The sequence below is a fragment of the Leuciscus leuciscus genome (assembly GCF_965113295.1).
Source record: "Leuciscus leuciscus genome assembly, chromosome: 10".
NCBI classification, from domain to species: Eukaryota; Metazoa; Chordata; class Actinopteri; order Cypriniformes; family Leuciscidae; genus Leuciscus; species Leuciscus leuciscus.
In genome coordinates, this window is record NC_138734.1 from 5448705 (window position 1) to 5467325 (window position 18621).

At 37.4% G+C, this 18621-nt stretch overlaps 1 protein-coding gene and 1 long non-coding RNA gene across 4 annotated transcripts in view; one reads left to right on the top strand and one right to left on the bottom strand.

The window, feature by feature from the left end:
- Nucleotides 1-18621, bottom strand: part of LOC309507863 — a 469488-nt gene that overhangs the window by 321026 nt on the left and 129841 nt on the right. The window lies entirely within an intron of this gene.
- The window catches only part of sphkap (SPHK1 interactor, AKAP domain containing), an 85123-nt gene that overhangs the window by 43680 nt on the left and 22822 nt on the right, over nt 1-18621 (top strand). For all 3 annotated transcript variants that reach the window (XM_082182145.1, XM_082182147.1, XM_082182146.1), the window contains exon 3: nt 2919-3029. In XM_082182145.1, the coding sequence (XP_082038271.1) occupies nt 2919-3029 (111 nt within the window). The remainder of the gene's footprint in view (nt 1-2918; nt 3030-18621) is intronic.

Sequence of the window (18621 nt, forward strand, 5' to 3'; positions counted from 1 at the left end):
TATATTTATGCAAAGTTGTTTGGTCACAGTAAAGATTTCTTTTGGGCTCCGCCTTGACTGCGCTTGTTACTTGAATCAACTTATTGAAGAAAAAAACAATACTGAAAAAAAACCATTCAGCTTCATCACACTTTTGTGAGTGTTTGGTTTGTACACGAAACAGACGGCGTAACTACGAGGAAGGGTTGCTGTGAGAGGTCATTTCATTTGGCCAGCAGATCGAATAACTTCTCCATTTCTAAATGAAATAAATACATATTAATCTCTTGCACACTTATCCCATGTGTGCTAATGATTACCCATCTGCCGAAGGTTTGCTTTCATGTAACGGCATATTAGCTCTGGCGGTAGTTTAACCACGGTGAACCATGACGCAACCGTCCCAGCGACCCTGTCATATGGTGGACTCTGCCAGGAGAACAGTGGGTACAGATGGCACACACAGCAAGGGCAGAGAAAACACACACATGAACACACACATAAAAAACACAGATACAAACACCCACAAACTCCAATGAAACAAAGTAAACACATGCACTGTCACACACACACACGCACACACACACACACACGGATATGTGTTTACTCCTTAAATACACACTGAGATAATCAATGCTTACTTAGCCACACTGATAATGACTCAAACTGAAGGTCACACACTAACAGAGAGGGTTTGTGTTTGTTTAACATACCAGTAGTAGTGGTAATTCAATTAGAGGTCTATATTTATTTATGTAATAGCAAACATTTTCAGTTTGCATTTACATTTTGCATCAAACCTTACTACTTTGTTTGTGCTTTAATGAAGCATAAGTTGAACACATGACCTGCACACACACATTGGCGTTACGCAGTATTAAGCAGCGCGGTTCACTGAAGTGACACACACTTAACCTTTCATTAATAATCCATAATTGTTAATTAATGACGTGGTTTACTTGTCTGTAAAGCTGGTAAGTTACACACCAGTGACAGCATGATGGCCTGAAGTATGAGGCCATATTAAATATTCATATGTAAATTATCATTAAAAAAAATGACCAATCGCCACAGACATGGTGAAGTCAGTGGGTGGTTGCTTGCTGTGGGCCGGATTGGTTAGAACGAGATGCTTGTGTGCTGAATATTTGATTGAGGAAAAGACTGAGAAACTGAAAAGATATTAAATTTGTGCTTATGTGTATTGCAACAATTCAGCTCATATTAAAGTAATATGCACTGTATGGAGATTATGCGCAACACACTTCTGTATTCTGTAAACCAGGTCGCATCACTTCCGGTGCAAGTTTTTTGTATGTGCTTCATTAAATATAGCGGTTTTATTCAAGATGAGCATAACTGACGTCCATTGCATATGCAGATTGATATCTAAAAGTTTTTGTTTTCCTTCTTCTCACTAACATTCAGATATTAAAATAAAGCGCCAACAATAAAAATAACTGGCTAGGTTAGCTGCTTACTTTAAAAGTAAATATACTGTATATCTCCATCAGTTCATATATACAGCTTTCTCTGTATTATTATTATATTATATATATAACACTTTCTCTGATAAGCAGATGCGATGTTTTATTCATGTGACATTCGGCATAAAGCCTATTCTACTGTATACTGCTAACTCAATGTAGTTTTTTGCTTGTTTGTTTGTTTGTTTTTGTACAATATGGGGAATTTGGACAGTGTGGCACCATTGGACTTAAAGTTTTATCAGTGATCCGATCAGTGAATAGGACTAAATACACAAAATGCAGGACTTAAAAAAATGAGGACTGGTTGTGCCACTTAAAAATAAAATCAAGAAATCAATAGTTCAGTCATTTTTTAAATGAAAAATCCCACTTTTTCAAATGAACGAATGCATTGCTTTATTATTTATTATAATATTTTAAAACATGTTTAAAAATGTAGTAAAATATTACGATAAATAATAATCACCATTTGTCTTAGCTGGTGCCCATCGTACATCAAGAAGGCACGTCTTTAAATTCGGTTCATTTGATGTGTGTGAACTGTCCAATGGCATTTCTTAACACAATTGACACATGAATCAACAAAAGCAAAGATTAAGAAACGCAGTTGGCAAATGGATTAAGAAAATCAATTGACCACTGTTTTTTTTTTTAAATGCAATTTAAAATGAGTTATTAAAGTGTTTTATTATTACATTTAACTAACATTTTAAACATGCTTACGACTACGTGTCAACTTGAAAATTTTAATAAACCGTTTTAAATCTTTTTTTGTCAATTTGACCCATTTTTTTAATTCATTTAATTGACTGATATTTTTATTTGTAATGCCACTTCTAGTCCTCTGTAGTTTCGAACTGTCCGGTTTGGTATAAAAAAAAATAAAAAAAAGAATCCAAAAATTTAAAAAACCTCAACATAAAACTAATACATGCAAAACCTAATACATGCAAAAGACATTTCCAGGCCAAGTCACCTTTATTTATTCAAAACAGATTGTTTCAAAGCAGCTTTACAGAGATAACAGGAAAATTACCCATTGAAGTCAGTTCAGTGTTGATTCAATTCCGTTGTAAAGATCATCAATTATTCAATTAGTTTATTTCATCTAAAGCACTTCTGCCAAAAAAATGTCATCATCCAGCTCAGTTCAGTTCTCCTATAATGGTGTCAATGCAGTCAGATCAATAATATTGTTGAATATTAAGTGTACCCAACTAAGCATCCAGAGGTGACAGTGGCAAAACATGATACGCTGACATGAAGTGTGTGATCATGACATCAGTGATCTTTCTTGGTAAAATCCAATCACACATACTTCACAAAATGTATGCATGGCATTTTCAAAAAGGTGTTTGTAAAAATGGATGTAAACCCTGGCTGCAAGTTCACAATTTAACATTTTGAAGTGTTGTGCCTCAGTCTGATAAAAGTATGTGTTTGTGTCAGGTTTTGTGCAGTAACAGTGTTCTGGATTCGTCGGAGTACTGGCTGAAGAACGATAAGGCGCTCTGCAGAATTGGATTCCTGGAGGACCAGCATGATGGCGGCTGCCCGACAGTGAGTCTCTCTCACATATCACACGCTCTCAGAAGAGCCGAAACCATCGACACGCATATATCCATACATGTGCTTAACGTTGCGTGTGTGTGTGTGTGTGTGTGTGTGTGTGTGTGTGTGTGTGTGTGTGTGTGTGTGTGTGTGTGTGTGTGTGTGTGTGTGTGTGTGTGTGTGTGTGTGTGTGTGTGTGTGTGTGTGTGTGTTTGCGCACATGTGACCGCGTGGAAGTGCGGTGGCATTTATATTGTGTTCAGCCTTCCACTGATAAATGTGGTCTTGATTGGGGTGATAATGCGCTATGATGTTGGCTGTGGCTGAATAATAAATGCAGTAATTCTCTGAACTGAGAGAATACATTTAGCTGAACACGGATGACAGCTGCACAAACTGCAGGACGAGATAATTATAGTCTAATGACAGATTATATACCTCACTTTACTTTAATGACAAGTTTCTTGTCTCGTGTAAATGACGGCTTTGCAACCATCTTACTATGCATAAAATTATGCCAGGATCACGCTAGCATTTTTGCACCTTGGTGATGAAACATTACCTGTCTGATTATCTGCGCAATGCTAATTTGATGGAAAATTTATGGCAGGATTGTTCAGTGATGTAGGTCTTTGCTTAATTTTGTGAACTCTGAAGCATTTTACTAAAATTCAACAACAAAAAATTATGAATAGTTGGGAAATGTGGCGGACTGTCATATCTGAATACTCAGTTTTGATTGGTTAGAACGTGTGCGTTATTGCATTTTGACAAAGCTACTGAACAAAAACGCATTGATAAGCGTCAGTATGAAGTCCAATATCACTCTCATATCGGTACTTTAGAAAGTTGACCTAACTTAAAAAAAATAAGGCAACATATTACAGTCAACTTGGTAAATTAACTCAACTAACAACTGAAAACTTGGAATCTTTTGAAAATTCTTAAGGCAACTTAAGATGGTTTAATATTTAGCAATGCAAGGAACTACAAACCTCATTCTTTCATCTTGTTTCAATGAGATGCACAAATCTCAAAAATGTTAATTCTGTAAAAATGATGAAATCTGACGTCTAACAGTGACAACGGCAGCATAAATTAAGCCTGTAAAAACGTTTTAATAATAGTCACCACATAATTATTTCAAGCTCCAATGCATGCTGGGAACTTGCAAAACATTGTTTGACGTAAAATTGTGTGTTTGGATGACTCAATTTGGTATAAGTGCAATAAAACAACTTTTGTTAGCAACATGTTTAGAGTATTCTTGTTCAGTGCACCCAATAACTCCTACTAAAAAAATACGTCAAGCTATTTTATTTATTTTTTACATTAATTTTGTTGTGCATGGGTTTTTACAGTGGAACAGACAGAAAAGCTATTGGTGCGCCTTGAAATAAAAATCAATACAATCATGTTTTTAATTGTGCAAAGTGGGTCTGATGTCCGCTGGTTCTGTAGCCAGAAAATAACAGCCCGTAATTTGTGATGGCAGAAAATCTCTTAACATGTTCCATATGAGTGCGCTGGTCTGGTCAGACTGGGACTTCTCCACCCCCAGGCTCAGGTGCAGTCAGAACAGGTTTCATCAGGGCTGTGCTTTTACTGCGCTGATGTCACACATGATGTTCCTTTAACACAAAAGCTCCACACAGGGAATCAAAACCCACACACACCAGCTGGCTCCGAGATCCTAATGCCAGCGCTGAGTGCCAAGGCTACGGTGAAGTAGAGAGAGAAAGTGAGAAAGACACACTGTAAAAGTAATTTGGGGGATTATTACCCCAACTTAAGTGCATGGTTGCATTTCGAAAAATTATAATTTATTGATTTAATTAAACATTTTATGTTGCAAATATTTATTTTGGTTTGTTGAGTTCTGTTGCCATAATAATGTTGATCATTACAATAACTTAATATTGCGTGTAATTTAAACTAAAATGTCTGTTAATTGATTTTTAAAAAAATTGATAACAATGAAATTGTCTTTAATTTGAAAATTGGGCAGTGGATTTCCCAGCATGCTTTGCATAGAACTGGATAAAGAAAATAAATGTTGAAATGGTGTTATATTTATGTTTTTTTTTTAGTAAAGGGAAAGACCTGGTAATATTTAAAGTAACGGTTGACCGATATATCGCCATGGCTGATATTTGGCCATTTTTTTTTTATTGTTTTTTGTGTTTTGCCGATGTGTCAGAAGCGGGACTTTTATTTTGACAATGCTGAGAACGCCAGCGCCTGACCAAACAGCGCTCCCATTCTCCGTCTCCGTTTAACAGTTCTGTCTTATATGTTATTGATTGAACTGTTAAACAAAGAAAGTAAATGGTATACGATAAAGTATTATAGCGTTTGCTTTTAATTGCTCAATTCTTTGAATATCTAATAAACATTTCATTTCTCAAACCTTGCAGACTTAGCTGAACCCTGCTGTGAGATCTTTGAATTAGTGAAGTGTGCTTCTGTGGACTGCATAAAAATGTGTTACTCTGTGTGTGACGCTCGGTCCGTGTGAATTGAATGCGGACAGGAGTTCTACTTTGTCTAGAGATGCAAAATCTACAAACTTTAACTAACTTTTACTAAAAAGCTGATCATTAAAGCAAGAAAACTGCAAGGCCTTAAATTGATCAAAAGGGACAGGACAGGTTTCTACCATATTTTTTATTGAATAAATGCAGCCTCTGTGAGCATAAAAGACTTCATTCAGAAATATTAAAAAGTCTTGCCAACCCCAACATTTTGAACAATTGTGTATGTACAAAAATACATTGAATTAGTGATTTCAAGTGAAGGGAAATCAGGGTCAAAATGTAGTGTTAAACCACTCATGACCTTTCCCTAATAAATAACAAAAAGGTGTTAACATGACCTTACACATTGTCAGCTCATTAAGGTTAAAATCATAAATGTAAACACACTTAATATACATTTCCAGCTCTTTTCCCTTGTCTCTATCCTCCCAATTTTTTTTATTTTTGGTGAAAGATCACTAGACCATCTTTTATAATCTATTGTTTTTCTCTCACCTTCAACTCATGTGCATTGATCTCTGCCGGACGAGCTCAGAGGAATATTGCCTCCATTAAAACGGTCTGTGAGAAATTCTTTATTCATTCAAATTTAGATTATCATTTGTCATTTAGCAGACAGTTTCTTGTAAAGGAAAGGGACAGAATGCTAATTGCATAGCCAGTCCCTCTGGAGCAGCCTAGAGTTCGGGGTGTGTGTGTGTCTCACTATGATCAAGAACCGGCGTGTGTGTGTGTCACAGAGCAGGAATAGGTTAACAAGAAACCCTCAGCTTCATACCTGGGATTAAATGTGCATCTGTTTCATTAGTAGATCAGAAAATAATCCACTAGGATTAAACACTGCCAGAAATGTTCTTCTCTTATTAAATTCGGTTTGATAATGTTGTGTGTGTATTGTGTTGTAATTGATGATGGGTTTGGGTGAGAGGCAGGTGTAAACGGGGTGTAAAGCGTTTTGAGCTTGTCCACTATCGACTACTTCCAGAGGTAGTGGAAAACGCATTCGACCGGATTGATTTCGTAGTGTAAACGCTCATGCGATCGAATGCGTTCGAACAGCCACAAAAGACTCTCCGTCTACTGAACTAATGCGTTAACATTATGGGAAGCGCACTAGCCAGACGGGATTTAAACTTTGTCGGCCGGAGACCCAAGTTTGGTTTGAAGACGAAAAACATACCAAGCACAATGTTCTCTCACCATTCCCGATTTCTAACACACGTTCGGCTGGTCCTGCGACTGTCAAAGCAGAAACGAAAGCTGCTGCTCTCCGTATGTTTTTCAGTTTTCTCCAGTTATGTTCATGTGTAAATTGCGTGAGCTTTTTTCATCCACTTGATCGAAAGATCTGCAAAAGCCCCTATATTTACCCACCCATAGACCCTCCCCTCGAAGAATTCAGGACAGAAGTAGTCGAAAGTGGACAAAAGAGACGGATTAAAACACCAGGTGTAAACGGGTATGTGTCTCCCTCGTCTACTGGTGATCCGATAAACATGGCCTTTGTTTTTTCTCTTCCTGTGTCTTCTTGTCTCTCTTCTTGCTTCGTTTCATCTCATCTTGTCTCCTCCTTCTCTTCTCTTACCACCTCTTCATATACTGTAGGTCAGTTCTATCTCATCTCACCACGAACCCCATATTAACCCCTTTCTTAAGGTCAGCGTTATGACAGGACTTATTTGAAACTCTTATCTGACCAACGTTGGGTTGAAATATCACCTTTCGTTATGTAAGTCAGTCAAAGATTACGGAAGGAAACAGAGATTCAGAGAGGAACAGACAAGCTGAGCTCTTCCCGTGTTAGAGGTTCACAATCACAATACATTACACAAATTAATGGCCTCAAATAATTAAATTTTTCCCTTGAGGTCCAATTATAATGTCAGTCAAGGGTATTTTATTTCTAAAACAGTCATCATTTAGGTTTATATTACCATATTATATCTTCTCTCTGTCTGTTTATAATTAACCAGGTTAATTATACTGCTAGTAGATGCTGTAATGACACAATCTAGACTCATAAAGCATATTTCTCCATTGATGTAAGTGAAAGTTTGCTATGAGCTGTTTTTTTTGTTTACTTTAGTAGTAAGTGTCCGGAAATGTGCAGTGATATATGATCCATTTAATGCTTATGTTAACCCTTTAAGACAGATCAGAACTGGACTTGTCAATTCATTAGCACTCTTCTTCTTTTTTTTTCTTTTTTTTTGCCTGAAATATGTATCATCATATAATACCTTGTAGATAAATATTCCTTCAAACATAGAGTGCTTACTGCCTTGCATTTTGATATATGCATAGTTGTTACTGTACCAACATTTTACATGTAAGTGTAGTGGTTTCTCTGCAAAACCATCCTGTTTTCCTTATTAAATTGTAAAGTTTTATAGGTGGAGGTCTCATTCTGAAAATGTCCTTCAACACCACTTATTCGAATGAAAAACCAATCTAGTTCAGCTAGAAGCTTTAACGGTAATACTGTGTAACTTTGGAGAGAAGCGACAGCAATAGCATCTCTTCCTGTGCTTATTATTATTATTTGCCCCAAGCAACAATAAAAGATTTCACAAAATGAAAATACTTCTACATCTAACTTTAAAGTGAAATGAGATGTGTGGAAAAGAACAGGCAGTTTCTCGCAATGATCAGGGATCAACAAAATGTGACGGCATGTGATTTCCATGGATTTTAAGACGGGGCTTTAACTGGTTAATGGTTGCAGGCAGATCTTGCCTTCAGGGTGTGACAGGCTTACGTGGTCATAACCACGGGCACAGATGTGAATTTGTGAATTTGCTTCCTCACTGAGCACCTAGTGAACCAAGGACGAGGCCTCAGGCGACGCTCCCACAAACACACACTGTGTGTGTGTGTCAAAACCACGAGAACCTGAGCTCTCTGCGACATAACGGTCTGTCAAGTGTACATCGGTGCACTCTCAACGTCAAATGACAGGACACATCAAAGATTAACCATTCGATGGAAGTGTGTGTTCGAGCGTCCCCTTTTTCACTCCTTCCATGCCTCATTTAGATGCTCAGCGGATGTGAAAGCACAGATCAGTGTGTGTGAACCCACTCAGTCGGAAATGATAAAGAGCATGTCTGCTCTGTTCCAGTAGTGCAATATGGCAACATCTCAAAACAGCCTCTTTCCACTCCCATGATCCCCATGCTTTGTTATTTTATCCGTTCTTCTCCATCCCTTTCTATTATTTTCATTTCTCTCTCTCTCTCTCTCGCTGTGGTGTTGCGAGCGGCGAGGTGGCGAAGGTAATTTTTAGCCACGATGGCGAGTGTCTGCCGTCTCCCCGCTGATGATAATGGGTGAAATGAGTTTGTCCTTGGCAAGTCCTTCCATCCATGTCTCAATATTTCATTCCCACAAATTCCTCCCCCTCTCATTCTCGGCCTCCCTCCTTTTTCCCAAGCTTGTATTTCTCTCGCTCCCATCTGTATTTCCGTCTCCCTCTTCAGTGAAGAGTGAAATGCTCTGAGTTGTGAATTGACCTCTCTAACCCAGCAATTCTGAGGACTCGTGAGACAGTGACGGATCATCTGAACTAGAGTTGTTATATCAAAATATCAGTTGTTGATAACAGTGATACAGTTAAGTACAGGAACAGGAATTACAAGCAATAGAACAAATAACAACAGTAGAACCAAGATACAAATCAATCAAACAGAGCTTTAGGTATCTAATAGCAGTATGAAGTATTCAGGTAATCAAATGTTTAACACTACATAAATTACTGGTGTTGTCTTTACTGTTTATTATTAGATAGAAAGATTCTAACATTCTAATTATAGAGGAGATATTTTGAGATAAGTCTCTTATGCTCACCAAAGCTGCATTTATTTAATCAAAAATATGGTAAAAACATTATATTGTGAAATATTATTGTGAAAATAACTGTTTTCTATTGCAATATATTTTAAACTGTGATCAAATCTGAATTTTCAGCATCATTACTCCAGTATTCAGTGTCACATGATCCTTCAGAAATCATTCTAATATGATGAATTACGGCTCAAAAAACATTTATGATTATTATCAATGTTAAAAATAGTTGTGCTGCTTCATTTTTCTGTAAACCGTGTAAAACGTACTTTTTTTCAGGATTCTTTGATGACTAGAAAGTTTAAAAGAACAGCATTTATTTGAAATAGAATTTTTTTGTGAGATTATTTGTTTCTTTACTGTAACTTTTGATACACTTAATGCCTCCTTGCATGATTAAAAGTATCTTAACATTTTCCCTGGTTCTCTTTTTTTCTATTGTTGTTTGATTAATGTTGATGCACAAAAGAAAGGTCATTGATATACTGAATATGTGCAAATTGCCCTCAAGCTCATGGAAGACAAAGTTGGAAAGGAAAAGATTTAGCAAAAAATGTTGATGTCAGAGATGTACAATGATCATCCTTCCATGAGTGCTGATATGTGAGGAAGGCCATTTGCACAAATATTTTTAGGCAGTTTATTATTTATTAGAGTCAGACTGGTAACCTGAAGGTTGCAGGTTCAATTCTCAATGACTGGGGTGTCCTTGAACAAGGCACTTAACCCCCCAATCGCTCCCCGGGCACCTCAGTGAATGGCTGCCCTTTGCTCTGGGTGTGTGTGCTCATGGTTTGCAGTATGTGTGTGTTCACTGCTCCTGATGTGTGCGCACTAACTTGAATGGGTTAAATGCTGAGGACAAATTCTGAGTATGGGTTACCATATTTTCCCTTCACACGTCACCAGGGCTTGACATTAACACCCGTCAACCTGCCAAATGTGTGTGTATTTCAGCAGTGGTGTGTAACACAGTCTCTACTACTAGCCACTTTGATGGGTTAAATTTTATATAATCAGGGCTTGACATTAACTTTTTTGCTCACTAGCCAATGTGGCTAGTGGTTTTCCAAAGTTACTAGCCACACAGCATTTTTACTAGCCACATTCTTGTTGTTGTTTTGAAATTACCTGATAAAAGTTGACTATGGCGTGCTAAAATTTACTTGAACTAGATTTACAACTCTTTTAAATGTAAAACCACTGTGCCTGCCTAATGTGTTTTCTCTCTAAATGAATGCTCCACATACTGTATTTAATATAATATAATATAGCCGAATGTCAAATAAAGCTGTTCTTATTTCCTATCTTTTTTTTTTTTTTCTTGTCTGACAAGAACGAGTAGCTATGATATAGTGAATGACTATATTTTGTATAGGCCTATGTGGAAATTTATCTGAATTGAGAGAGTTCGGGAACTGGATGAACTAAACCTCTGTGATAGTGAGTATTACAAGTAGGCCATTAAGCACAAGAATTAAACCAAATTCTTTAAATATAAAACAAAAGAAAAGCAGATAAGTGATAATTCCGTGGAAAAACACTACTCATTCGCGCTCAACAGATGAACGTGCTGCTGCTCCTCTCATTCACTGAACAGGGTAGACGGCGGGGAGAAAGCAAGACCTCGCGCTCGCAGGACAGTATTGGCAACATTTGAAGGTTACTGAGGTTTGTCCAAAAAGTCGCTAGATTTGTCGCTAGTCGCTTTTTTGAAAAAAAGTCGCTAGATTTGTCGCTAGTCGCTGCTAAAGTGGTCTGAAAAGTCGCTAAAAATAGCGACAAAGTCGCTAAGTTGGCAACACTGACACGACGTAACTCCAGCAGGGCAGCTAGCTGTCTCTTCGTTTCTGTGTTGTCGTTCACTAGCGCGCAAGCGTAAGGCAACAGTGTCACACTGCAATATGGCTTATTTCAGATGCCTTTTGAAAAGACTACAATTATCCAAACCGCCAAAGTGGCTAGTTGGAGTGACTGTGTTACCCGCCACGAGCAAAATCCACCCGCATTTGGCGGGTGTTAAAGGGATAGTTCACTTTGAAATAAATTTTTGGTATGTTTTAGCTTACCTCAAGGGCATCCAAGATGTAGGTGTCTTTTTTTCCACAGTAGTTTCAATTTTGATATTTTTAGGTCAAACCGTTCTTGTCTGTCAGTCATATAATGCAGGTCGATGGTCACTGTCTCAAAGAGTCCAAATTAGTCCAAATTAAAACAATTCCCCATTGTCCAAATTAAACAATTCCCCATCGTAAGTACACATTGATGGCCTAAGACACGAAACGAGCGGTTTGTGTGAGAAAACGAACAGTATTTATATCGTTTTTACCTCTTATAAGCAGTAGAGCCCGACCGATATAGGATTTTTAAGGCCGATACCGATACAAATATTTGGTGATTTAAAAATCCGATATTCCGATATATCGGCCGATATAAATATATATATATATAATTTTTTTTAAATCCAGAAACGCGTAACAAAACTTGAACAGATTTCCCTAATGTTATTTGTAGTTATTTCACAATTTCATAATGTAGAGTCCTCAGCCTTACTAAAATAATGATAATGCAGTTTAAAAATAAACTTGTTTGTTTTATTGTCACAACAGAAGAGAAAATATTAAAGTCCTGATAAATATAATGTATATTAAAAATACAAACTTAAGATATGAAACTTAAAGTCCTTTGAACAAAAAAAAAATCAACTATTATTATTAATATTGACAGTAATACTTTTAAAAAATCAATGATGATGATATTATTATTATCATCATCATTTGTATTATTATTAAACAAGACAAAGGTCACTCCTTGTGTGTGTGTGTGTACCTTGAAATGCAATGTAAGTCGCTTTTGATAAAAGCGTCTGCCAAATGTCAATGTTATAAGCTACCTTATAATAACAATGTCAACATGCTTATCCCTTTACCTGCACTCTTTTAACTCTATCCATCTATTCCATCAAGCTACCCCAAACCATTTTCAATCATCATTTGCTGCCTGCCTTCTAAAATCTACTACTTAGTGATGCACTAAATACATTATGTGACTCGTTAATGCTGCGGCTAAACGAAGTCAGCAACGCACACTTGGATTTCACACACGTGTAAAAGAAAAGCTAACTTTTATGCACAGGCTATGTTTGATACTTTTTCTCTGTCTAAATGTTCACTCCTCGCGTGCCTAACTTACGTTTTACAATGCAGGGACTGGAACTACAGATATGCTAGTTATAAATACAGTAATCATTACTTTATTTAGGCAGAATAAGTTCGTTGTGATTTCCGAGCTCATTAGCCGCGTTTCCACTGTCGGGTCAGAAGCTCCACAGCGCTTCACTAAAACACGCCCGTAACACGCCTCTCTGGAACAACGTCACACTAACCCATCATTTCACCAACAAATGGAAGTTTTATCAGAAAACTAATCAGAAATCACTGGAAACAGCGTTGAAAACAAACATGATAAAAGCGGCCGTTTGCTGGCATTTTTGTTGTTTACTTGAATATTTAAAACCGAAGCATCGATGTTTTACCACAGATTTACAATCAAAAGTGATACATTGATCATAATGAATTAATTTATGTCAAAATTGCACATTAGTCACTCACAAATAAATTACCGTTAACGTTAGGTCTATTTCACAAAAGAAAGAGGACACACTTACTTCTTCAGTCGCGTCTGTTTCTGTTTATCTGGTAGTTACAGGACATATTTACATCACATTTAGAAAGAATGATAATTTCTACAAATATATGCCACCAAAAATACGACCTGAGGAGCTTTAACTTAGCACTCTCTCGACTCCCATGCAGATATTTTCAGTCAGAGAAACAGAGGAAACTCCCGAAAAAAAAGTTGCTTTATTTTATGATAGTCCGGTATAAAGAGACGAGACGTAGGCTACTGACAGATAAAATAAAAACATGACTGTGATAGCCTTTATGATTGGTCGGATTTCTTCAAGCGTTCACTGTTTTTTTACTATGCGTATCTTCAAGCGTTTACTATGTTTACTATGGTTATGGTTAGCGCGCATAGTCTTTTGCATCACAAACAGGAAGGCATTCAAACATGAACGCGAGTTAAATTAGCCTTTTTTTAAAGTCTTTAATGCTGACAGAATCATCCGGCGCTGCCGTCTCCCGACTCAGGTGAACTCCGCCTCTGTTCGTAACCACTTCTCTAGCCTGAGCTGGCCCGCTTTGGCCCAAGGTATTCGACGGGCCAGAAATCCTGGCCGTTGGCCCAGAGTAAGCCCCGATCCAGCCCCAGAAGTGACAGTGGAAACGCGACTGGCACGCACTAGCACGGCCCGGCCCGGCCCGACAGTGGAAACGCGGCTATTGATGTTAGCAGTCTTCCTTGTAGAGTGCCCTCTGGTGGACAAACTATGCAGCGCCAACACTCATAAGATGGTTACAGGGTGTTTCGTCCGCTTTTATTTTATTTTTTAAATATTCATTTATCGGCCATTATAAATGCCGATACCGATAGTTTGGAAAATGCCTAATATCGGCCGATAATATCGGCCCGCCGATATATCGGTCGGGCTCTAATAAGCAGCCATGTCCGAGTGATCTGATCTGATGTGTACGCAGACTGGTGCATAGATATATACACTAGATGTCGCCTTGTCTACGGCAGTTCATTGGAACGAATGTCTTTAAGGCGACATCTAGTGTATATATCTATGCACCAGTCTGCGTACACATCAGATCAGATCACTCGGACATGGCTGTGTATAAAAGGTAAAAACGATATAAATACAGTTCGTTTTCTCACACAAACCGCTCGTTTCGTGTCTTAGGCCATCAATGTGTACTTACGATGGGGAATTGTTTAATTTGGACGACGGGGAATTGTTTTAATTTGGACTCTGTGCATGCTCTGTGCAAGACCGTGACCATAGACCTGCATTATATGACTGACAGACAAGAACGGTTTGACCTAAAAATATCAAAATTGAAACTACTGCGGAAAAAAAGACACCTACATCTTGGATGCCCTTGAGGTAAGCTAAAACATACCAAAAATTAATTTCAAAGTGAACTATCCCTTTAATGTCAAGCCCTGTATATAATATATACATTTTTCAATTGTACTCTTTTAAAAAGGCATCTGGAATAATAAACTAAGTGCAATGAAGTTATATCGATGTGATATCTATGTATCTGAAACCCGGAAAGTGCTGCGTAATTAAAGCGATTTTACAGCGTAACTTTCTGTAATTGTAGTGTACCTATAAAGTACTTGAATGTAAGTAAGGGAACCATATGTAAAGTTTGGGGAATAAAGGGGTAACAACTAGGAGAATTAAAAAATATATTTATACAAGTATTATAGAACTAAGGGCTTATTCTACTATTATGATACAACAATCTTACATTTGGGAGCAATTTAGTGAGAACATACACTGCGTACCTTTTTGTAATAATGGTGTATGAATACATACAGTATAGGCTTTTAAAAAAATACAGGGTACATTTCTATGCATTAATACAGTAATCTTTTTAACAAAAGTGCATTGAAAAATAAAACTATTGCAACTTTTGCTTAAATATTGGGGAAAGATATTGTTTCATGGTGCTTGTGTTACCCTCTTGTTCCATGTGGGAAAGTACAATAAAAAATACTTACACAATCTTATATCACTGACTCGGAAACCTTTATCTGAAAAACAACTTAATTCAAAACAGATTTACAACACTTCTTTTGCTTTTTTTTAATCAACAATTCATTTCAAAATGCTTAAGTCTTGACAGAAAGTAGCACGTTTTGTCCCCCCTTTTTTCTCTTGCTTGGCTTCTTTCTTTTGTTCCTCTTCTATTTCTTTCTTTCCATTGATGAATCTGAAGAAGAAATCATGTCTCTTGCTATTCTGTATTATGTATTAAAAGAAAATGCAGTGCACCCAGAAATACTTCATCTTTTACCCTCATGCCATCCAAGATGTATGCGACTTTCCTTCTTCAGATTACGATTACAGATCCATACGACCTCAATGGATGGATCAGTGTCTTCTGAAGTGAAATGATAGGTGTTTGTAAATTCGTCTTAATTACCCAGCACTTTCCGGGCTGTAATCTAAAGCGTAACCAACGCTTCCAATACTCATTTTCCACAGAATAGATACACGACACCAGCTGCTCTTTCTCTCTCTCATCTCTCAGACAGCGAGTTACACACAAACCCGCCTCCTCTCACTCACTCGTTTCATTTGCTCTGGATGAATATTCTTGGTGTTACAGGGCTTGAATTTTGCGTATTCTGCATAATTTGACTCATTCTCAAACTCATGTTTTAAGTGAACGTAAACAGTTGAGAAAGAGAACAGGTGTAACAGTATAATGGATCCGTGCATCAGGTCTTAAAGTGACAGCAGCCTAATATACCTGCTGCCAAATTATGAGATGATATAAAAAATATCTATATGGCAGTTTTTCCCCATGGTATCGATATCAAAATTGGGACCACTGAAAATGCTGAGTGGCTAGTATCTTTGGAAAACCACTAGCCCTGCTTGTCACTGTATAAAATGTTATGTGCAAAGAGTAATGTAATGTATAGATGGATACACTTTGGCCAATAGCAAGCAAGTAACCCTGTATATTTAGTTATTTAAACATGTCGTGACCTACACGCTTCCATGGCCATCTGTCCTTTCTAAATAATAAATGAAAAGTTGACGTGCCACATGATGGCAGTGATCCAGACTATCCAGACTGAGAGCAGTTGCATCTGATTTGAAAGCACTGATTGTAGGAACGGGACATTAAAATTAATGTATGCTCTAATAATGAAATTGCTATGGTATTTGCATATTATTTTGTCCTGTAGACACATTAATATGCATTGGTTTTGAGTTGGGATGTTAATTAACACACAATTTATATAGGGCTGAAAAATAAATGATTTTCTCAGCAGGTACACCGAGTTGGGACTCTTTTACAAATTCTGTTTTCCCTTCATCAGTATCTTAATTATTGAAGTTCAGTCGCAGCTTGGAATTTCTGAAGGCAAACAGAGCCGGTGATTTCATCAGTTCATTAGAACGACGCTCATATTACACAGGAGAAAAGAGGCTTAAAAGTTCAGGATTCTACTTTGTTCTTACCCTTATTAAAATGACTTTAGTTTTTGCATAGTATCCATGGTTTAACCATGGTATTTATAATAAGCCATGGGTTACACCATGCATGGATCGGATCCTCATTAATGTAGTTAGATACAGTAAAAAAGATGTAAATGTATATAGAATTTTTAGAATGACATTTCTAATCTGTATAGTTTCTACAGTTAACTACATTATATTCATGGTAAATATTTGTAAACACCTTTTAATCCACGTTGGTGTCTGTTTTCTCTTGCCTTCCTCATCAATACTGTCTGCAATGTCTTGGCTGTTTAATGTTTCAGCTAGCTAGTACCAAGTCATTTTGTGTTCCTGTTGTGGTTTGTACCAGATCATTCAGATTGCGACCATTTACACAGCCTGGCGCCCTGTGATGCCGATGTCATATTACAGCAAATGACCAGGAAGTAATAAGCATATTGCACAGACAGAACTCCACAGAAAGCTCCACTGATTTCCACAGAATTTAAAGTGAAGTATTCAGTGAACACATATTACAATATACAAATCCATTCCATGGAAATAAACAGATTTTCTCCCAAAGTCAGCACAGAGAAAGCACAATAACAAAGATTTCATCTGGGCCTGGTAATAACACTGACAGACAGAAACCATCTTTGTTTGGAGAATGCAGTAGTGTTGGCTATTAGAAGCACATTAACCCTGTAAAGCAGGACACTTAGAAATAATGCAAATTACACTGTAAATTCTAATATGTTAATATTAGAGTCAAATTCAAACACATTAGTTTGCAGCAATATAAATTAAATTAATTAAAGCTACACTAAATGAAAAAATATTTATATTTTATACTTATATTATATTTATATTATACACTTATATTAATAAAATAAGTCGTAATGTCTTACACATTTTTATCAGAAATCGAGGCATAAATAATTTCTTTTAAAAATCCTTGCATCGAGGGCCAACAGACCAATATGAGATCACCAGTTGGAGTCCTTATAAAGGTGGCGTGCACGCTGTATTACTTAAGTGATGAGGGGAGACTTTGAAAAAGCCATCTCTGTCCAGCTAGGTCCGAAATACATAGCCTAACTAACCTGGCCCGAACTGTGCCCGAAGCCCACGAGCTAGTGTCCGGATTTGAATGTGCTCATGGTATGCCTCAGGGTTCAGGAGCCGTAGATTAGACCCACATCGAAATAAAGCAGCCATCTGTCAACTCAATGGATTACCTGAACCGGAAGGGTAGATATTCCCTGAATGTGCAAAGCTGAATGTGACTACAAATACAGATTTATGGATGTCGTCATAAAATGGCCAGGGATTGTTCATAACACGCGTGTCTTCGCCAATTCAAAGCTAAATAGATATTTTAAGAGCGGAAATATCCCTGCACTGGAGAAGAAGATTGTGGGTGACAAGGAGGTGACACACATTTATCTTTTGTGAGATCCTGCCTACCTGCTACTGCCTTTCCTGATGAAATAATATGCAAATGGTGGCTCTGCTCCTCAAGAACAATATTTTGGACTTTGCTGTCTATAAATTCTGTGAGACCAGGAATGAGATTATGGGTGCTGCGTCCCAGTTCGCCTACTTATACTACGCCCTAAAAGTATGTACTCTTTTTGTGAAGAAAAAGTACATACTTTTGAGTGTGTAGCAAAAGAGTAGGCAAGCTTTGGGACATACTACTTCGTCATCTTAACGGACAGATCTGTCGCGTGCGTCCTGTCACCGCAAACTGCCCTGTCAATCATCTTGTTAAAATCCTCCATTCAATCTAATTTAATTTCCTACCGTTTCGGAGAGAAATGTAGTTGCACGTTGATCTGCCAGTCGTGGGTCTTTCATGCGGAGACTCTCCTCATGTGTTTGCAATTTGAATATAATGATGCATTTAAAAGTTAATGGCTAAACGTATCTTTACAAAAGTTCACAATACATCTGCAGATGCAATATAATGTAGACAACATTGAATAAATACATTTTCACCAGGTTAGATACTGATAATTAATCACTCAAACCCCTTCATCTAAACCTCTCTACATAACCACCAGACTCGCGCGTCCTCCATGTCTGTAGTTTTTTAAGTTCTAACCGTTTGTAGTTCTAACCG